General features: G+C 39.4%; 2 protein-coding genes across 9 annotated transcripts in view; one reads left to right on the forward strand and one right to left on the reverse strand.

Annotated features, from left to right (window-relative positions):
* The first annotated feature begins 42 nt into the window (after positions 1-42).
* On the forward strand, positions 43-9,446 carry nfkbid (nuclear factor of kappa light polypeptide gene enhancer in B-cells inhibitor, delta). Of its 3 annotated transcripts, none has more exons than XM_023419704.2 (12): positions 43-176; positions 2,983-3,101; positions 3,195-3,228; positions 4,764-4,951; positions 5,069-5,253; positions 5,802-5,907; positions 6,026-6,172; positions 6,288-6,339; positions 6,436-6,593; positions 6,916-7,032; positions 7,179-7,343; positions 7,456-9,446. In XM_023419704.2, the coding sequence occupies exons 1-12, from the start codon at positions 161-163 to the stop codon at positions 7,525-7,527; spliced, it is 1,359 nt and encodes a 452-aa protein (XP_023275472.1). In that variant the 5' UTR covers positions 43-160; the 3' UTR covers positions 7,528-9,446. The 3 variants fall into 3 exon arrangements, with proteins under 3 accessions (XP_023275472.1, XP_087033652.1, XP_087033651.1); XM_087177526.1 differs by having other exon boundaries at positions 5,072-5,253; XM_087177525.1 differs by having other exon boundaries at positions 3,198-3,228.
* Positions 8,906-20,532, reverse strand: part of LOC111664951 (FXYD domain-containing ion transport regulator 6-like) — a 12,378-nt gene continuing 751 nt past the window's right edge. The window contains exons 1-10 of one of the 6 annotated variants that reach the window (XM_087177527.1): positions 19,037-19,851; positions 18,709-18,765; positions 18,564-18,586; positions 16,821-16,844; positions 16,569-16,592; positions 15,282-15,356; positions 13,490-13,526; positions 13,315-13,352; positions 13,200-13,236; positions 12,844-13,088 (exon numbers count right to left, since the gene is read on the reverse strand). In XM_087177527.1, coding sequence (XP_087033653.1) covers positions 13,229-13,236; positions 13,315-13,352; positions 13,490-13,526; positions 15,282-15,356; positions 16,569-16,592; positions 16,821-16,844; positions 18,564-18,586; positions 18,709-18,765; positions 19,037-19,287 — 537 coding nt within the window. In that variant the 5' untranslated portion in view covers positions 19,288-19,851 and the 3' untranslated portion in view covers positions 12,844-13,088; positions 13,200-13,228. Of the gene's footprint in view, positions 9,770-9,870; positions 9,909-10,725; positions 10,801-10,930; positions 10,967-11,900; positions 13,089-13,199; positions 13,237-13,314; positions 13,353-13,489; positions 13,527-15,281; positions 15,357-16,568; positions 16,593-16,820; positions 16,845-18,559; positions 18,587-18,708; positions 18,766-19,036; positions 19,852-20,532 lie in introns of those variants that run through there. The other 5 variants (XM_087177529.1, XM_023419767.2, XM_087177530.1 and 2 more) reach the window with 5 other exon arrangements.

Raw genomic sequence — 20,532 nt, forward strand, 5'->3', positions numbered from 1 at the left:
GCAGAAGTAAGACAACAAGCCAGACAGACTCCGAGCAACCAGAACGTCACAGAACACCACTGATCCCTCCGGCTGTGTGAATCAGTTTATCCCGTTTTGACCAGATTAGAGGCTCAGAGGACGACCTGTTGAAGACTTCAAAGCAAAAACCGGTTCTGACATGCACTTTGATAAATGTGAGTATGTGTGCTTTTATTTTGTTAATTATGGCAGAAGACAAGCCTTATCGCTGGTATCTTATGTTTTCATTGAGCCCAGCTTTATAGTCTAATGTTAAATGGTGTGACAGTAAGGTAATGATGACAGCTCAAACTAATACTTTTTTAAGGTACTGCAGTTAAAGACAATATAGAGAGCTGTACTTGTTTTCAACTTGTATTCATTGATGGGTACTTATGTTAGTGGCAGCATTATAATGAAAACCTGGATTTAGATTTTATTTACATTACACTCCCATTTCTTCATGTCAACCATATTTGATTTTTTAATATTTTTTATTTTGACTTCTGACTGAAATTCCCTCATGTGTTTTAAATAATTTATTTCCCATAACACATGTATATATCTTGTATATCTTGGATTAAAAACCGCTCCACTGATAGTGTGTAAGAACTATCCACTCAGTCATTTTACTGATGCGTTCATGTACTTCTCTCGGTTTTCACTGAATGAAAGCACAATTCGGGTGAATCCAAGAGTCACATATCACTTGGGGAAACCCTGATACACCCCCACCCCTTCAGGCTTGTTTTCATTTCCCCTTTTGAATAATGCCAGACAAGCAAGCTGTGTGACGTGACACCTCAACTTGCTTCGCTTAACTTTCTTTGTTCATGCCTCCTTTGACACAGGCCCAAGTTATTACATATTCTGTTGTGTGCGCTGGGTCTGTTAAACCACAAAATGAGGAAGCTGGTTCTCCACTGCTTCTTTCTTTCTCTGAGGACTGAGCCAAAAGAGAAAGGTTGTCGGAATCCCCAGCCTCCCACGCACATGACTCAATGTCCAGGGGTTTCCACAACCCCTATTTGAATATGGCACAGAATAGCCCAAGGCAGTGTGGGGACAGCTAGTGTAAACCCATAATTTATGTGCATGTGGGCTGGGTTGTCCTCTTACTCTTGGACAAGTGATTAAAAGCTATTTCCTGATCTCTATTTTGCTCAGCTGATGTGTCAGATCAAGCTGTTAAAGTCTTGAGCAACTTCTATCATCGGGCAATTTACTCAGCTACTGTCTGATATCAATTGTGAAGTAACATGTTGCGGAATTAGATCATCTGCGAAAAGGCCAAAGGTGGCTTTTCTTTTTCATAAAGATCAAATGAGTCAGGATTGAGTAACATATAGTAACACCTTAGCAAGTTGAAAATGAAACTTGCTGGCAGTAAATGTTCTCACTGATGTCATTTACTCTGACAAATTGACATTTATTGTGTGGTGGGGGCACAAGGGTTTTCAGCTGAGAGTAAGATCATTGCTTTTGAGAAGAGAGACTAACCACCAGAAATCTAAACAGGCACATCCATGAACTCATATTTTTCTCTCACTGTTCGAATTTGTATTTTTTTCTTTCTTTCAGAATTACGCCCTCTTTGTATTTGCTCTGGTGAACAGAGCTGTATTGTCCCTGTGTGGCTTACCACACCTTTCAACATTCACAGAGTAAAACGAAAGAGAGAAGTGACAAGAGAACATGTCACTCTTCTTCTGCTCTGCCTCCCAGACATGTAGGTGCAATAGAAAGCACAAGGCAAATACACGTGTTGGTGTGACGTGCCTATGAAACACCAGAGGCAGGAGGATGTGGTTTTCGTTTCTGTCAGCGTAACGGAGCGAGACAGGAAGATGTCACAGAAAATAAGCAGTGGTAATCCCATGCTAAAGGTTTTCTGATGAATCTGTCTGGTTTGCATTGCCACATGCAAGATCTGTGTTCCTAATGGAGGAGGTTGTTGTCAGAGCTTTATCTTTGTACTACGGTTCCACAGACAGGGTGGAAATATCACTTTATCTTTCACCTGTGGGGTGAAGTTTTTGAGGAAACAGCCCTGTGTGGTCACATCATGTCAACTGGAAACATCAGAATTCTGTTTTGTAATATTTTTTTCCTATTTTTCTCATTTCCTTTACCTATTCAATGGAAATGATACTTTCATATGAGGGGTGGGGGGGGTGAACTCATAGTATAATGGATTCGATATTGATGTTTGAAGGTGAGCAGAAAAATGCCACCATGGAGAAACTGAGCAGGCAGCAACATCAAGATGATAGCAACTGTAGTGTTACTATCACAATAAAAGGATTAGTTCAGACCTGCATTACATGAAATCAATCTTTTGATTTTGATTTGAAGTTTGCAGCATGATTTATATTTTGTGTTGCTATGGTCTCACACTTTTCAGCCAACATTTGCAGTCTAGCATTTAAAGCCCCTCTTGATGAGATGAAAATACATATATCAGTGAAAGTAAATAAGAATCTCAGAGACACAAAGAGGCTATTCATAATCTAAATGATGGTACTACAGAGAGAGCTCACTGAGCTGTGAAAGCTCCAAGCCTGTCTACAAATCATTAAAAACTTTTGTCTTTTCATATAATCAGTTTTCTGGGGAATAGCTTTATTGTTCTGACTGGACAAACAAATTTGTGATTTTGTTATGGGATGAGGGAGCTGAAACAATTAGTCTTTTCACAGATTAACTGAATGACTGAACTGAAAAAGAATCAGCAACTTTTGTAAAATAGATTATTCGTTTTTCAATCAAAAACACCAAACTTTCTCTAGTTCCAGCTTCTCAAATGTAAGATATCTAAAGACATCACTTTGGGCTCTTGGAAATTGTGATGAGCATTTCTGTCTATTTTATTACGTACAGCAGATAAATGGATAATAAAAAAAAGGCCCCAATTGTTTCATGTATGATCACAGATATTGATCAAATACAAACAAGATACATGACCAAATGTCATTCTTTCAGCTCCAAAGGAGAAGCCGTGTTGCACTCTGCCCACAGTGAAGAAACTCTTGGAGGAGAAGCGAAGGCGTGAGACGTCCTCCACAGCGAGCACAAGTCCTGTTCCTCCGAATACCGTTACAGTAAGCCACCACACGGAGGGGCTCAGTATCTTACTAAATATTATATCATAAAGATGTGATTGTTTATGATTTCTTCTGGTTTCTTTTCCCCAGCAGTTGTCCTCATCAGAACTGTTTACCTGTTCAGGTAAGACCTGGGCAGCTTTTGCACAACACTTAAAGGATATGTCTAGTGAAATTCTATTTTTTTTTTTTTTTTTTTTTTACTGTGAACAATTCACATAAAAAGACCAAAACTAACAACAAATTTATCTCAACATGTGTAGTGAGAATTCTATAAGAATTTGCAGAGATACACATTTTATGTCCACCAGACTCTGAGCTTCAGCACATTTAGTTTGAAATAAAATAACAGACATTACATTAATATCTCATGGTCTTGATTTGAATAGGTCTACATCAGTATATAAAGAACTGTGAAGAAAACCAAAAGTATCACTGTTAATATTTTATGGAAAATCCTGAAGTCTTCAAACAATAGATGTCGTCATTCTCTTTGTATCGTCCCTGAAGATGCTCTTTCAGAGCTTCACTGCAGCCGCCTTCAGCTCTTGCTTGTTGCGGGCTCTCTCTGTCTTTAGTCCAGTCTTCAGCAAGTAGACTGCAGCTCAGTTAGGTTGAGATCAGATGACTGACTTGCTCATTCGAAGATATTCCACCTCTTCACACTGAAAAGATGCGGTTGCTTTGGCCGTATGTTTAGGATCATTGTCCTGCTGAGTAATGAAATGTGATTCACTGAGTTCTGACGCATTGATGACTGATTCTGGGCACAGAATGCTTCTGTATACTTTTCATTCATCCTGTTGCTTTGCTGCTTTGTCAGCAGTGAATTCATCACAGAACCAGCACCATGTTTGACAGATGAAGTGGTCGCTTTGGTCATTAGCTGTTTCTTTCTCCTCCATCACATCCATCCATTTAGATAGAAGTTGATTTTAGTTTTTTTTTTGTCCATAGACATTTGCTCCAGAACTCTTTCTTTTCTTCTTTATGTATGTTTTTGTGAACTGCAGTCTGACCTTTCTGTTTTGGAGGCGAGGGGTTTGCATCTTGTGGTGATGCTCTCTGAGGCTCTGGTCATGAAGTCTTCTCTAAGAAACATGTCCACCTACATCCTGTACAGATCTCTTGACTTAATGTACAGTCATAAAGGCGTTTTTCTGTACCATGTAAATGTTTCTGGTCATTCACAAGACCTGTGCTTCAGTCCACCAGCTTTTTTGCCATTTTCTAGTTTTCCTGGGACAACCTGCTTTTTTAGAAGCAGGTCTCCAACTGCTGATTTTTAGAAAACCAACTAACGTTAACTTCTCCCTGATGGATTTTTGAGCCTCATTATTGTCTTCTTCACTACACTTGCATATTGACAGACAACTCCACCTCATACTCTAAATGGCAGTTCTCAACTCTCAGTCAACTCTGAGACACTGACTTTGTGCTTGAACAGCTGCCCAAGAAACATTTAGCAGCCAAGTGTCCAATTACTTTCAAAAAAACCTAGAACTTATAGGCATTATGTGTTAAAATGGCTATATATAGAACAGAAACTCCAGCTTCGTCCTTGTAATTATTTGATCTTGATCATAAGATAATTCTGAACAGAGTATAAATACTACTGCATGAGTCATCAGTGATGAGTAACAGTTTGCTCTCTCCTAGGTGCATCAAGCAGCTACTCAGACATGGCAGTGAGCTATGAGCAGTGGACCCCAGCACCAGAGCCTACGCTCAGTTACTACACCGGCCATCCAGGATCCAGCTATGCAGCTTACAGCCTCCCAGTGCCATCTGAATATGGCACACAGCAGCAGGTCCCAGTATTTGGAGATGCATTGTCTCAGACATATGTAAGAGAACTCCCTTTGTTACAGACTTTCAACGGACATTTTTTACCTTTCTGTAAGTGCATAATCGCACTTTAGAGTTGTTGGCTAAATCATATCCTCCATCCTTTTTTTTTTTAGCAGGAGTGCCCGATGACAGTCGCAGATCCAAGTATGGCTTCACCTTGGCCACTTCTGGGTCCCAGTCAGGCCACACAGCTGAGTTTTGGTTCGTCGATGGATGCCAACAAACTGGAAGAGGCCAGGATGCTGCTCAGCGGGATGGATTACACCAGAGCCACCGGGCAGGATGAAGACGGAGACACGTGAGTGCTTACAAGTGAATGCATGTGTGTGAGTATGTGGGTTTAAGTGCATCTGTTGGTGAGACACAAGAACAATAAGGCAACTATGGGCCTTCTCATTCTTCTTTGAGATCATAGATTGAAAGATTACAATGATAGTGCACAGACACACACACACACACACACCGCACACTACTGTGAACCTTTAGCTATTCAGCATATTTTGTGAAAGAGGAGTCAGAACAATACACATTTTCTCCACCACTGATATTACTGTGTTGTGTGAATGCGCCTATGTAAGCGCACTATTTATTTACTTCCGTATGAGTTTCATTTTCAGTCGTAAGCTAAAAGTGAGAGCCACATGCGCAGTGTGGTTATCCTAGAAAGATTTTTTTTTGTAAATGACAATGAGTCAGCCACTCATGCTCGATGATTAGAACCTCAGATAAAATGGAAAAGAAACAAATTCAACTGTGGTAGGGACGAGTGTGAAATTGGTTGTGGGGATTACTGCGATTTTCCAGCCTCATTTATAACTAATTCATTATGTGCTCTTGTCCTGTCAGCATCCTGCACATCTACACTGCCAAGGGACTCAGGGAATGTGCCTTTGCTGCTGCAGAGACACTGAGGGGTTTAGGGAGGCTTGATGCCAAAGAGCACAAGGGAAAGGTATGAAAAAAAAACACACATCTTCCAAAGTGTGCAAATTGCTCTTTTTGGCAAAAGTCTATATCTATTTTAATTTATCACAGATGGACAAAATTGTATAACAAATGTGCTTTTGCAGACTGCTTTGCTGGTGGCAGTGACGGCAAACCAGCCGGAGATTGTACAAGATCTGCTGTCGTTAGGAACAGACATCAATGCTTGTGATGTTAAAGGACAAACTGCCCTTCATCTGGCTGCCCACTATGGCTTCCCTGGGGTTCTGCAGGTAAAGTATCAGTAGGACTGACTTACTTTGACATGACCATCACAGCAGCTTAGAAAACTTAGTTATATTGTGCAGACCTTAACAACACACTTCTTTTTGTTCTTTTTTTTTGTAGGCAATTCTGTCTAACAGACCTGCTGTCAACCTGGAGGCCCGCAACTTTGAAGGTAATTTAATGGTTTACTAGTTACTAATGGTTAACCAACAGGTAAGTTGTGTTAACATAGCTGGAAATGTTAAATGCCTCTTCTTCTTTGCCTCAGGTATGACTCCTTTGCACTGTGCGGCCATTTCTCACAGCGTGACCATGAAGGCTTTGCTTTCCAGTGGGATGGCAGATGTTAGCCTTCAAACCAAAGCAGCAGAGAAGCTCTCCTGTGTGCATATGCTGCTCAATGCCGGGGCAACCCTGCTCAGCCAGGTACGGCACAACTCTCCCTTTTCTGAATGTCACATGAGTTGTCTCGCCGTCATAGAGAGGAACAGATGAAAGGATGGGCAGATCACAGAAGCATCAAAGTCCAATATGCTAAACACTGACCTTTTTAATGAATATACAGGTCACAGGGGAAGTGCCCAGGTTTTTATCTAACCATGATGAGGTCATAGTGGGAGCCGCCCTCAACCCGCCCCACAGCCTGCACTCTCTCTTTTGTCTTGTCTTTCTTTTTTGACACTATATCTCGGTTTGACTTGTGGTTTCATTATGTTATGTTTTATCACTTCCAATTCTCCTATTCCAGGAAATCAAAAGTAACAAGACTGTGCTGCACTTGGCTGTAAAGGAGGGGAACATTGATCTGGTGCGTTATCTGCTGAGGATTCCCCTGCCCAACATGAAAGACTTTGTCAACATGAAAGTGAGTTCCACACTGACATGAAACTCAGAACTGGATTTTATATCTGCATGTGTTTGTGTGTTTATGTGTATGTGCCAATAAATACTGGATACATACATGACTGTAAACAGTCTGAGTCATGCTGCATTTTCCAACTTTTGCTATAGGCTCATGGCCACACAGCTTTACACATGGCAGCCGGTCTCCATGGCAACCCCCACCAGGAGGAGATCCTGCGGCTGCTGCTGAGCAGGGGTGCTGATCCCAGTATCCGCAACCTGGAGAACGACCAGCCAGCTCACCTGCTGCAAAGCGGTCTCCAGGGAGAGCAGGTGAGCTGCCCATCATTTTAACAGCCAGCCACTTTCGCACTGTGTAGTCCTGTTGTTTCAGTTTTTATCAAGACTAATTCATTATCATCTTAATTCATCTTTCCATTTCTAGCTCAAGCTGATGCTGAAGAAACGAAACGCTTCCTCTCGACGACGTAACATGTCCTTGCAGGACCAGGAATGAATTAAATCACTTGTAATCCCCATTTGGAGGGAATGAGTCTTTAAGACGTTTCCTCTGTTGAGAAGGGGAATATCCAGTTTATTCTTATCAGGTTCTGGGAGTCTCTGGCCTATATATTGTTAACAAACTAGTTTGGCAAATTAATCTCTAGATATAATTCACATTGGATTAGACAAATGATGCTTCAATGCGTAAAGCTTAAATTAGTTGTGATTTCATGTCTGTAGAAATCAACTGCTTTATTTATTTTTCTACGTTCGAGCTCAAGTATTCAGGTGGAGGGGAAACATTTAATTCCAAAATGTGATATCCTCCATCGAGCCTTCGCACAAATTGCTCCTGCTGTTGTTGAAAGACAGTGTTAAAATTTTAATTTATGTATTTATTTTTGTCAAAATGGGGTATTTAACATTTTGAAATGAAATCTTATAAATGGACATAATTGAAGAGCATTAGTTCTCTTCAAAGAGTAGAATGTATAAGCGGTGCTGTGGAAGGTGGAGTAATATTAATTTTCTGTTGAGGCTACACTCCCAGTTTTATGTTGATTTCTATGAAATCGTCAGTATGGACCTCAGGACAATGTCCCTGAAACCCCCCTGACTCTCTTGTCAAAACCCCCCATCATGATAAGTTATCATATTGATACACCGAGTGATGGTTTTGATTTCAGTCAGCATGTGTGCTTATGTTAAGAATGCGTGTGTTAAAAAAAACGCAAAGGATAATCAATCATATAATTTAACTGTCTGTCTGTATGCATCATACTTACGTGTTTAACCTTTGGTATCTATTTTCTTTATGGAAAAAGAAACTTTACTGTGTAAAACTGTTATGTATTTGAAACCGAATGAACAAAGAATGTGCTTTCTTATCACAAAGACATTACATGAGTAAGTGTGCTGACAAATCGTCTGACTAACTGTACATTTTAATCATGAGTCATGAAGTACAAAAGTACAATAACACTTTATTTAAAGTTCCATCTGATTGTTTTTAATGTTCAGGGCACCTTCTGAACAGTCCAAAGTACACCTGGCTACAGAAATTAGCAGGATGGAAAATACACCAGCCTGCCATTTCTACAGCAGTTATGTACCCTCACACTGAAGGAGTATTTATTTTTCATGCTCCATTACCACCGACCTTTACTGCCATGACAATGAACCTTAGTCATAGGTGAAATGAGGTTTACCTTTGACTGTAGTTTGAATGATAAATAAGGTTAGAATTGTCTTTCACATCTGTGTCATGTCTGTTATTGGACATTTTGTGAATTCCTGTAAAGCAGAAAAGAAATCAGTCTCATGAGTAAACAATATTATGATATCTTCTACATGTCACCCACTTAAGAATAATTTCAAGCAATAAAATCATGTTGAATAGACAAGACCTTTATTTGAAACAGTGGCCTCATTGTTTCGGTTTTACAGGTGATCATTTCATTTTTAATACCTTTGCCTTAACTTAAAATAGCACAAACTGCTAATAATATAACACACTTCAATACACAATGATTTATCCATCATACTTGTAGAAGCATTTTCAAAGTGCGATATATTACTTAACATTGTCTTCTTGTTTTCATTAAGATATTATGGTGGCTGCATCATTTTAGCATTTTTATTTTATAAGATATTCTGTTCGGTCAATTCTATCCATTGGTTCCTTTGTTAAGTTGTCATGCTGATTTTTATTGCTTTTTTTTCTTTAAAAGGCAATAAAGCAAATACCAACAGAAATAAAAAAAAAATGGTAAAAGACAAGTGTTACAATTTATTAATGCATGCAGTTGATTGATACAAAATGGTCAAGTCTATATGTAATCATGCTCTTCATTTTATTGTTTTACGAGAGTACAATGTAAAGAAGAGAGACAGCCACTGTTGTATTTGTCTTATTAAATGTGCCTAATCAAGTCTCATGGTTGGAGTATTTATTTTATATGTATGTCTTTAATTATTATTTTGTCTCACACAATACTGAGAATCTAAAGATAGATGTTTTTCACACTAAGGACTTTCTACAGAATTCAGTGGGAGACTCAATAAAACCAGGTTAGGGTGTGATGGAAAACCCTGTTTATTGATCATCCAGCCAACAGAGGTATATTATCCATAAGAGGAATGGCCATAAACAACCGGTGTGTGTCCGTGTGTGTGTTTGTTGGCGTGGCTCCCGTGATGACTTCCTCTCTCTCTTTCAAGTATATACTATATTTTCTATACAGTTTGAGGAGGAACTGCAAAAGAAAAAGACATGAATCAGAGAAAGAAAAATGACAATACTGCATTTTAAGAAAATAATGACCTGAAACAATTCCCTCCAGTCAAGTGAACTTACCCTCTGTTTTTGGTATTTGGGTACCAGATGAGCTGGAACTGCAAACAGAAATAGAGGAAGGAAATTAGTAGATATATATATATATTTTAATTCATCAAGATGACTGATTATCAACTACTGATTGTGCAGTTTGAAAACTGTGGCCACAACTTCTACTTGGGGTTGAATTTAATCAAGTGTATCCATTATCAGGATTTCAAGATTCAAAAACAGTTGAGGCCACAGAGTTCTGAGTGAATTGAGAAATAACTGTAGACCAATATGCAGACTTTTTTTTGTCCTGTTCAAACAGCAGCTCTTGTCTTTCTTCTTGTCTGGCCATACAAGCGGCATGCGATTAGCTGAGAATATACACTGCCCACTCACTACCAACACATGAGGAGTGTGACGCATACATTTCAAGAACAAGCACGGAGTTTAAGAAAATATCAAAGCACTACCCACATGTGATTAGTCACGCATGGTTCTGTGTAAACTCTTTTATGTGTTGGAAGTGTGTTTGGGGTTGTGTATGCAGAAAAGGGAGGGGGGGGGAGGGGGGTTTAAGAGAAGAGGCATCCAGGACAGGGATAGGAAAAGCTGTGGGAAACTCGTTTTTAGTCAAAGAACAATACTGAAAAAAAGATATTTTTCCACACTGGTTGGGTTTCTCCTTCAAGTCAAGTTCATTCAGCATGCACAGGCGGGTCATCCACTGAGCCTTGCACAAGTCTTACTTGGACGAGGATTTTACACATTTTGTGAATTTTTTACCTGTTTGAGGAATGATAGATGAGTTAGAAAGGTAGAATTGCTTATGTATACTTGATAAAGCCTCTGTATTGAAGGGATATTCAAAAGAAAGTCTATACTCACTCAGGGCTATTAAAATGCCAGAGACAAACATAATAACAGCAAGGATAACCCCTGTGGTCCGCAATGTGTCATAATCTAAATAAGACAAAACCATATGGGACTTTACCACACAAGCCCACAGAAGCTAAACATGCTGTAATCAAAAGACCGATATGCAATATGTTAAACATTGATAAATGGGATTAGTAAATGGTGTAAATCTTACCATAATCAAAATCACTTCGGTCCGGAAACATTGATTCTGCAAAAGAAAAGAGTCTGATCAGTTATAGAGCAAATAGAAATAAAGATGTTCAGTTCAGCACAAAGGACAGCGATTAACTTGAAGGGTGTGTTTATATTGCAGCACAATTGACGACAAGCTTTGCAGCGCTCTAGATCTGCAGGCTTGGCTCCACAACTCCTCAGGAGTATTTTTTTTCCCCCCACTGCGAGGCGCTCAATGCAGCATCTTTGCTCAGCAGAAAAAGATGCACCAAGAAAAGTGGGTTACAAGCCAGCAGCAGCAGGATACAGGGATCTCTTCACAGCAGTAAAGGAGGGAGCATAAACAGTAAAAAAAAAAAAAGGGTGAAGGGTGATGTTAGAGTTTAAAGTGTCACCTGAAATGACAGCTGTGTTTAATCAATTTTTAATGCAAGATAACACTTTTATTAAAGATTTCTACACTAAGACAATATACCAATTTATTTACCAAATATAAGTGTGTTGCCAACTACGGCCTGTGCCAAACTGTTAGAATATCTGGATGTCAATAATGCGGCTTGCATGTTGCTGAACCCTCAATCCCAAGTGGCTGAGCTGGCAGTTTTTATTTCTTTCCTCAGTTTTCCCTCTGCAACAATGATTGCTTCATTTCACAGAAACAAGACTTAAATATCTTTAATACTGTTCATTTGTTCATTCCAGGGAAGAGTTTCCTGAACTCCCTTTGTTTTAACATTGATGCATGCATCAGCAGTAAATTGGCTTATTGGCACAATAGCAACAATACTGCAGTGTAATTAACTACATAAAGACAATATGGAAATAAAACGATTCATTCAATTAATCTAAATTAAATTATGACACATATATTAACCAAACAAGCTCAGACGATCTGTATAGCTTAACTATTTAATGTTCTGTATGTTACACCCTTTAAAAGCCTACAAAAAAGGAAAGATCAATCAAACCTGTGGTGGCCATGGCTTCACAGCAGAGATGTAGAAGAGCTCCGTCTCCCAGAAATTTTGCGGGTTGCTTGGTTGCAGCTGAAGAATGGATATGAAAGGAGAAAGCTGGCAGGGAGAGATGCTCAGTGAACCCTCAATATAAAGTCAGCAGGATCCCTCTGGTGGCCACAGTGAAATATTGCATCCACAGTGGTGCAACCCGGGGGTACTCCCCATAGTTACAATCCTGCCAGGCTGTGGACTGTTACAGAGGTTCACCACATTTGATAAAATAAATAGTTGGTCAAACAGCTAATGTTATCTTACCACAAAGTAGACAAGATAACTGCACTATCAGCAATGATCTGTGAACCATAGTCTTGTTCGGGCTGTGTGAGTGTGGAGGGAGTTGTTACTGTAAGGGTGAAAAAGAAGATATTCTATAATCTGTCTGTGCATTGTGTATTTGGCTCCACTATTCTTTAGATTTTCTTACTTGTAATGCTTCACTTTTTCTTTTGTCTGGAGAAATGTGTGTGTGCATGCTCAAAATGCACCAGTCTCCATCTCATGTGTTGCCTTTTGTGCAGTGCAGTCAGTCTGCTCCCTGCAACTCCAGGGAGAAAATACAGCCTACACATGCAGCTTCTACCTGCGCAGAGGCTGCCAGGCTCGCTACAGTGGAAAATCTGCCAATAAACAGCGCTGAACACAGAGACAGTTCAAATTAAGAGGACTGTTGAGAGCCTTCTCCAAGAGCTGCACGATGCAGCGCATAAATCATTCACACTCTCACTGCTGGTAGTTACTACTGCATGTGTAACCAAACTGTCTGCAGTGTCAGCAGAAGCAGGAGTGCAGCACAGTACAAGGCTATCTTCACTGGTCCACCTCCAATGGCAGAGAAAATCAAATAAAGATGTGTTAAAAAAAAAAAAAAAAGAGAGAGAGAAGAAAAAAAGGATTTTTTTGATTTTCAAACTGTTGTTTTATTGTTTTTGCATCAGTTTGGAAGTCACAAAAATACAAATGATAATCACACTATTGCTACCATATAATAAAGTTGGTACATTATCTAGTAACCATTATTCGTGACACAAATATTAAAAAGAAAACACAAAGGTGCATAGTAACAGTGTGACATTAAAAGAAGCTTCATGTGTTCATGGAAAGATTGTCCTCAGCTGTGATCAAGGTATTTGCTGCCACCTAACAGTCAGTAACAGTGTGGAAAAGAGGCAGAAGATTAAAACAATCTCCTGCGGCTTCCTTTTTGCAGAAAATATATTTGCAGATGTTTGACAGATGTAATACACTTACCAGATCTCCACTCCTCCTTGCCTCTGTGTCTACGAAGCTGTAGAGAGAGTTTCACATTATTGTTTTGTGAAGAAAAATAGGTTGTTCAGAAAAAAGGTAGGAATTAAATATTTACCTCTTGGAACACCTGATTCCGCATCAGGACCCCTGAACCTAAAGAAACATTAAAAGTCAGTTAATGAAACATTGCAACTGTGGAATAAAAAGGGGCCAGTGCAATAAAACATTTATAAAGCAAACAAAATTCTTTACAAATTTGCTTTATTTAATCTGACTTGTGCTTCACTCACCGTGACTTTTCTTTACTTGAACAGGTACATTTCCGGCCTGTTCACACACACACACACACACACACACACACACACACACACACACACGAGAAAAATAATTATACAAATCTACAACTGTCACTTTGTTGTTGTACAAAAAGGACACAAGAAACAGTCAGCAGTGCACCTCCAACACCACCTTTCGTACCAAAAGAAGAGGTTGCTCCAAGCTTTGATGGGTACATGAATACAGTCTTGAGTCTTGAGCTTGTGCCAATAAGCACGTCTGGGTTTCAAGCCTCGAGAGGCCTTGTAAGCTCGTAGCTTACTGGCCCCAGCTCAGGACTAAATTCATATACCTAACAGCAAAACAGCAACTAAAAATACAGGAGCCAGTGTGTTGAATAATGTTTGTTAGTATTTGTATGTGTAAGACCACAAAAGCATTTTAATATTTAACCTCTTTAGCCACCTAAAATTATGGAAAGAAATGTAGATGAGGCTGTGTTTACACTGCTTCATATATTCACAAAACTTCAGCATGGGTCCAATACAGGCTCTTAAAGCAAAGAGTGGGAGAGGTGTTGTAGGTTAATGTTGATAAAAAACAAAGAGATGATTATGTGCACCAGTAAGTCCAGTTTAACTTTGTAGCCAGAACCTGTTTCAGATTTGCCAGTACATCCCGAGTGCTCTAAAAATAATTAAACATTTTTTTTTAACTTTGTCTTCACAGAGGACTCTGTCATCGAGCACAAAACCTTTCTTGAGAAGCTACTTAGTGATGATGATGATACATAGTATCATGTTATAGCCACTTGAAGAGTAAATCAAGACGTAAACTTGCTAGGAAAGTTGGTGCTGCGAACAAAATAGCTGGACCACACCAAGCCAGTGACCTACATACTCACAGGACTAAGAATAAAGCTGTGAGCATCTTGAAAGGTAACACTCATCCTTTATTCACACACTTTGACACTGGGGGGCGCCAAAGGTTGCGTCTAGCTTTTAATGATTGATAAAATTTTTCCAAAAGTAATACTTTAAATGTTACAGAATAAACTGTCTCTCTCTCTTCTGTTTTATTCTCGGCCTCTAAGATCTGCCTCTGCCTCGGTAACATTTGATGTCACAGCTTCACAACTGCTGATTGAATCAAGTTTGAACTTTTACAACCTCATAAAATTAAAGTATATTCACAGATGTAATATTGGGGGAATTTTTTCATAAAAAATATATTAAAAAAATGAAAACATTCATATCTATGATTAGCTGTTAGCTTCTATTTAATGTGTGACCAGTCAATCCATTCCACTGTTGTGATTTTTTGCAAACTCTGAATTACATTTCAATCACAGATTGTGTATCAATTTATTTATACAGGTAGTTTCTAGACTTTTGTGAATTCCACCACTCATAACTACTAGCAGGAGCAGAGAGAAAGTGTGGCAGAGACACAATGAATTATTTATTGGCTGGTTTTGGTTTCAGGGCTACCACTGGTAGTAACAGCATGTACTGGCAGGTAGGAGGAAGAACCTTGGAAGGACACCATGAGCGAGTAAAGGGATATGGTATAATGGGCTGCTGTGATACACTGAGCATGAGAGCGTTGAGTGCAGAGATTGTGCAAGAAGCATCCGCATGCCTTCTTACCAGACCTCTGAGAGAAAACAGAAGCCTGCTTGTTTTGCAGCACCGTATAAATTTTGGTGACTGTGAGGTCAACTCACACATACAGGGATCACAGTGTGGTGACGATGACACTCGACGTTACACATCTGCTGTGTACTGAAGGCGGTGAAACACTTACTGACAATGAGGAAGATACCCATGAGGAAAAGGGCCACTGCGAAAACCAGGCCACCGATTCTCAGAGATTCATAATCTGAAATTTAAAAAAAAAAAAAAAGAGCTTTATGTTGCTTGCAGAAATGCATGGTAGCGTATGAAAACTTTCACTTACAAAATAACATGGAATCAAAAGCCCTCTGAGGCCTTTTGTGAAGCATTTAACCACATTTTGATTCAAGAGCGGCATTGCAGACATATTCTGCAACCCCCCTAATAGTCATGTTGGGACACCACAAATTCCTGTGAGCTGCAGTCACCAAAAGTGTAAACACTATGGTCAACTTTTAACTGTAAAAGTAGTTGGCTCTCACAATACCAGTGAGTAAGATAAAATGGTGAAAAAGAAATCTGACCAGGGTCTGCTTGTTTTATATCTGGTGAGTTATAGTGATGAGGTAATCCAATGGGCTTTTAACTATAATGCTAACGTCATCTAGTGTGTTTGTTGTTACCAAAACAAATACAGTCACAGCTTTGTTTTACATGCATCAATTATTGTCTTGCCTAGTTGACTACCAAGATGTCAAATAACGACAGGTATTTCAAGGGTTATAAAGCAAATTAATACTGACTATGAATATTTTTTTTCTCAATTAATTAAATAACATTTTATCAAAGTGCGGGAAACTTGTGTAGATGACAAAAACGTCATACTGTAATCCTCAGGTTGCTTCAAGGCTTTATAAAGGTATGAGGAGATAAAAGTACATTCATAAGTAAGTAAATAAAAATAAGTTAACATAATTTTGTCTAACAGAAACAAGTGTTTCCTGTCTTATTCCTGTTAATATCTTGTGACCCTCTCAGATACATCTTGGGACCTTCTGAGGGGTGCCGACTCCCAAGCTGGGAACAACTGCTGTAGTAGTGTTTACTCAGGATGTAAGTAATGGTTGGAACGGTACAGTAGGGGTATGGTGAACACCAGAAATTGCCTTCTGCCCAAAAAACTGAAAGATAACAACTACAAAACTGGTGGTAATTATATTAAGACATCAATGCCGACGTTAAGTCCTTCTGTGCAGTTTGGGCCTTGGATGGAGTGAAAATCATCAGACCTACAGCACAGTGGACAGGATTAGAAGCATTTGCAGTGGGACTACCCCAGAAGCTTGGCCTCAGGGTGAAATTTTTCCATCACTTCTAGAAAAACAAGTGGAAAATGCAAACTCATCTCAACCTCCCAGCTGTTTCCTGTGTAGAGGGTCGGCCATTAAGAGACCACGTTCATCTGATCAACACTTACCGTACTGAAAAGCACTGTCATAGTCTGGTGGGAGAGAACAGAGAGAGGAAACAAATGAGAAGCAGATTTACCCACTGACACACTTCAGAGAGCATTTATCACATGACAGCTATTCAGCGGTTTTTATGCCATCAGTCATTCATCTATCCATTAGCCAGTTTGGTGCCAGTACCAATTTATGTGCGAGCGAAAAATGAGTATGCAGCTTATCTTAATTTGACTTTTCTAAGCTTCTATTCAAATATTACTCACCTTTGTCCTCATCTGCTGCTGAAGCTGTGAAAAAAAAAAAAGAAGAAAAATCATTAGTCTGTAATGGACATTTGCATGTCAGCAAATGGCTAAATTGATGGTAGTGGGGCAAATTCACTCTCTAGAGAATATGTAAACTACCTTCAAACCCCAAATTGTGTCTGAGCAAAAGTGCATGTGGTGGGTTTTAATAATCCTACAAAGAGGAATAATTTATGTATAATGAATTCAGCAGAAATAGCTTCAAAATAAGAAGAGTTGAATTTTTGTCACATATACCAACTTTTGCAATAAATATGTAGATAGTAAGAATCAAATTATCTCATCTTCAGAAAACCTGCTATAAACAGAAATGCAGTGCGGTGATTCTACTCTCCATACCTTTGGTTAACTACTGTGTGTTTATGCTACTGCCCTGATCTGTGTTAATCTGTGTATTGTCAGTAATGTGGGAAAGAGCAGACCCCTCTGCTCTGTCACATCCCTCTGCTCCCATCTGGGAAAACATGTTGGCTGCGTTCATGTGGTGCCTCCCCTTCTTTGTAGTCTTGCTAGAGAGTCTACTGTATTCGGTAATAATCTTAAATCTTAATCTTAAATTTCTCCTTCATGTTCGGTAACATCATGAAAACAACCTGTATAATTAGAGACAAGTTAACTTGGTGTAATAATAAGAACATAAAGCAGACATTGTTTATATGAGCACCAGTGTTTGGAGTGAGAACGATGCAACCTTGGAGTAGCACATTGGAGGTGATATAAATACTTCTCTACTTGTGCTAAGGCAACATTTCCCATCATTTATCTGTTACTTTTACAGCTCTCTTTAAAAACATTCAACAGACTGTGAGCAGCATTTTAAAATGTCAGCCCACCTTAGTAGTTGTGGAAGTATAAACCTTGACAACTGATGTTGAATACAGTGAAATGGTAATCTGTGAAATCATTTCCAAGTGTCAGCAGACTTGGAAGTGTACATGTGCCAATTCCACTTTCATCCCAGAGGCTCATCAACATAAATTCAGGTGCTAAAAGTTGAGAGATTTTTCTGACACCTTGTAAAAGAATCCCATCCTTGATGTTTGTGATTCAGTGAGGTCTGAGGTGTAGTATGAATGAGTACGATACAGCTGAAACTCTGTAATATTTTGTACACCATCTTGCAATCCCATTTACTGCAGAGAAAAGTGCTGGATTTAACTTTGACCTCATTATCAGACAGTGAATATTAAATAAAAAGTAAATCTATGAAGGAAAAACACATGTTACAGTATTGGTGCCGACAAGCCTCAGGAAATAAAGTCTAAGAGAGAAGATAAATAAAATCCCTTGTTGAAGCCAAATCTGCTGAACATCAGGCTCAACTGACGGCATGCAGCACACACAGAGAAACGAACCAAAGACCAGGACCCGTGTTAGCAATGGAAAACCTGGCAGCAGTCTGAATAAATGATTATTCTAACTGCAGTGTGAGGAAACATTTACACTATTCTGACATGGGCTTTTACCTCACAGCAAAACACTGACATAAAATGGAAAATATTAAAAGGAGATTATGCAGAAAACAACACCGCTCTAATGTTAACAGTGAGACTTTTTTTTTTTTTACATGTTTGACCAAAAAGAATGCATGGCAAGCAGCCGCGCCAAATAAGTCAGCAGCAGAAACCAAAAAATAAAAAACAAAGATTTCATAAGGCCATGCATTGCCAGTGACCACTTCAATGCAGGAAACTTACCCACCATTTCCCTGCCAAACGCTGATCCTGTTATACAGACACATCAACTGCTTTAGTGTGGAGGGACTTAAAAGTAAAGCTACAGAAAGGGGAAGCAACTGAAGAACAGCACATTCACACAGGAGGGTTTCAACGTAAAGGAAGCTCACCGAGGGCAGGAGCCAACCAGGAAGTGAATGCCACCAACACCACAAGATCCATTGTACCTGTTGATGGGAAAAAATAAATTCATAACAATTAAGATAAATAATAAATATGTCTTGATCTGATCAAACAGAAACTGAAGTGCTCACATTTGGGGTATTTACTGTTTCATGAGGGTATTTTGCTCAAGTGACATGAAGTTATTTCTTAATGTGATTTACAGATAAACTTTATAACATACTACCTCCCTCCAGACTAAAATAACTCAGCAACTTAATTAAACGGCCGTTGCTAACAGAGAGGAGTGTGTTTTCAAAAGTTTCAGCAACTCACATCCAATACCTCCCAGAAACCACCAAACAGTCAGCCCAGTTACTTTTCCACAACGGCAGATCAGAAATGGGAGAAAGTGCTGTATTTACCGACGGTTTTCTGTGAATGAAGCTGCAGTTGTAACTGATGTTGTTAAAGGAACGAAAGAAAGCAGCAGAGGCTGAGATACATTGGCTTTTAGTGATTTGTAGTATAGGTAAAACTTGTGTAAAATTGGTGAAATGTGCCCCTTTAATGGCGGTGGCCTCCATCTCAGTTAGACGCTACGTAAGAAGGTCACTGAAGTTATAAAGATGTGTCTTAATAATGTAGCCTCCTGACTCTGGGGTGAGGGAAGAGGGTCTATTTCAGGCTCTGCACCTCAGAACATGAAGCTTGGCAGTGGAGGGGTGCAAGGCAAGGCTGGTGTTGAGTTGCACTCGATATTTGGTCAGTGGGTTTTGAATTGGTTCTTCTGGGTCATCCAGTTTACACATGAGGCATTGACCCCCTGAGGATATTTTTCTGTCTATATATTACCTAGGGCATTCTTTAAGATTCTCTTACACCCATCAGTTTACATGCTAAGGTTTCTACAACCAGACTCATCATGATTGGAAGCAAGAGTTGCCGAAGCTCCGCATTTTAAGGACACTGCGTGGCCAAAGAGCATGTTCATACAGTTCTATCAGCTTCACAGCCAACACCGATACCAATTAAACCCAGAGACATAACAACAAAAAATGTAATGCAGGTACACAAAGCTTTAGCTCCACACTTGAAAATCTAAGCCATGGAATAAAATGTTTTGCAATGCAAAGATCAAAGCCTATGTTAAGCAGAGCCAAGCCCCCCCCCCCCCCCCCCCCCCCCCTTTGCCCAGAGCACTCCTGGGGATTCATGCATGACTAGAGTGGGGGTGTGAACATGGAGCTGGAGTGAAGAGAAATGAACACTTCAACCCTGGGAGCAGGATTAAGAACAAAGGCCTGCCAATCAGGTTTAATCAAACAAATACAGGGTGAGTTATTCTAACAAGAACCAATCCAATAATCTTATTTGTTAGCCCTGTGAGTGACGTAGAGGAATATAATGGAAAGACGGCAAAGAAGCACATGAAGCCAACACTTAACAATTAATTACCATGGATTATAATAAGTGGGATTATCATGGACAGTTTATAATTGGGAAAAAAAAGACTTGCTTACATTAACCCTTATAGACAACCCCCACATAGGAGTACTCCTAATTATAGGTGCACTGTTATGGTTCTTCAGATTTAAGTTTAGATATAATGCATGGAGCAAAATTAATAAGTCTTGCTAGTTTTTCCAGTAGCAAAACCCTTGCATAGATTGAAGAACATTTTATAGAAGTTGTTGGCAGCGCTCAGTGTAGAGTTATGTCACTATGAACTTCTCAGATAGCGTGGCATTGCTGGGCAGGAGAGCACCGCGCCAGCCAACACAGTGGAAACGCAAAACACGGTTTATTTTTATATATATATATATATATAT

Source organism: Seriola lalandi, unplaced genomic scaffold (assembly GCF_002814215.2).
Source record: "Seriola lalandi dorsalis isolate HSWRI2012SDOR001 ecotype SW California unplaced genomic scaffold, Sedor1 jcf7180002054609, whole genome shotgun sequence".
Taxonomy (NCBI): domain Eukaryota; kingdom Metazoa; phylum Chordata; class Actinopteri; order Carangiformes; family Carangidae; genus Seriola; species Seriola lalandi.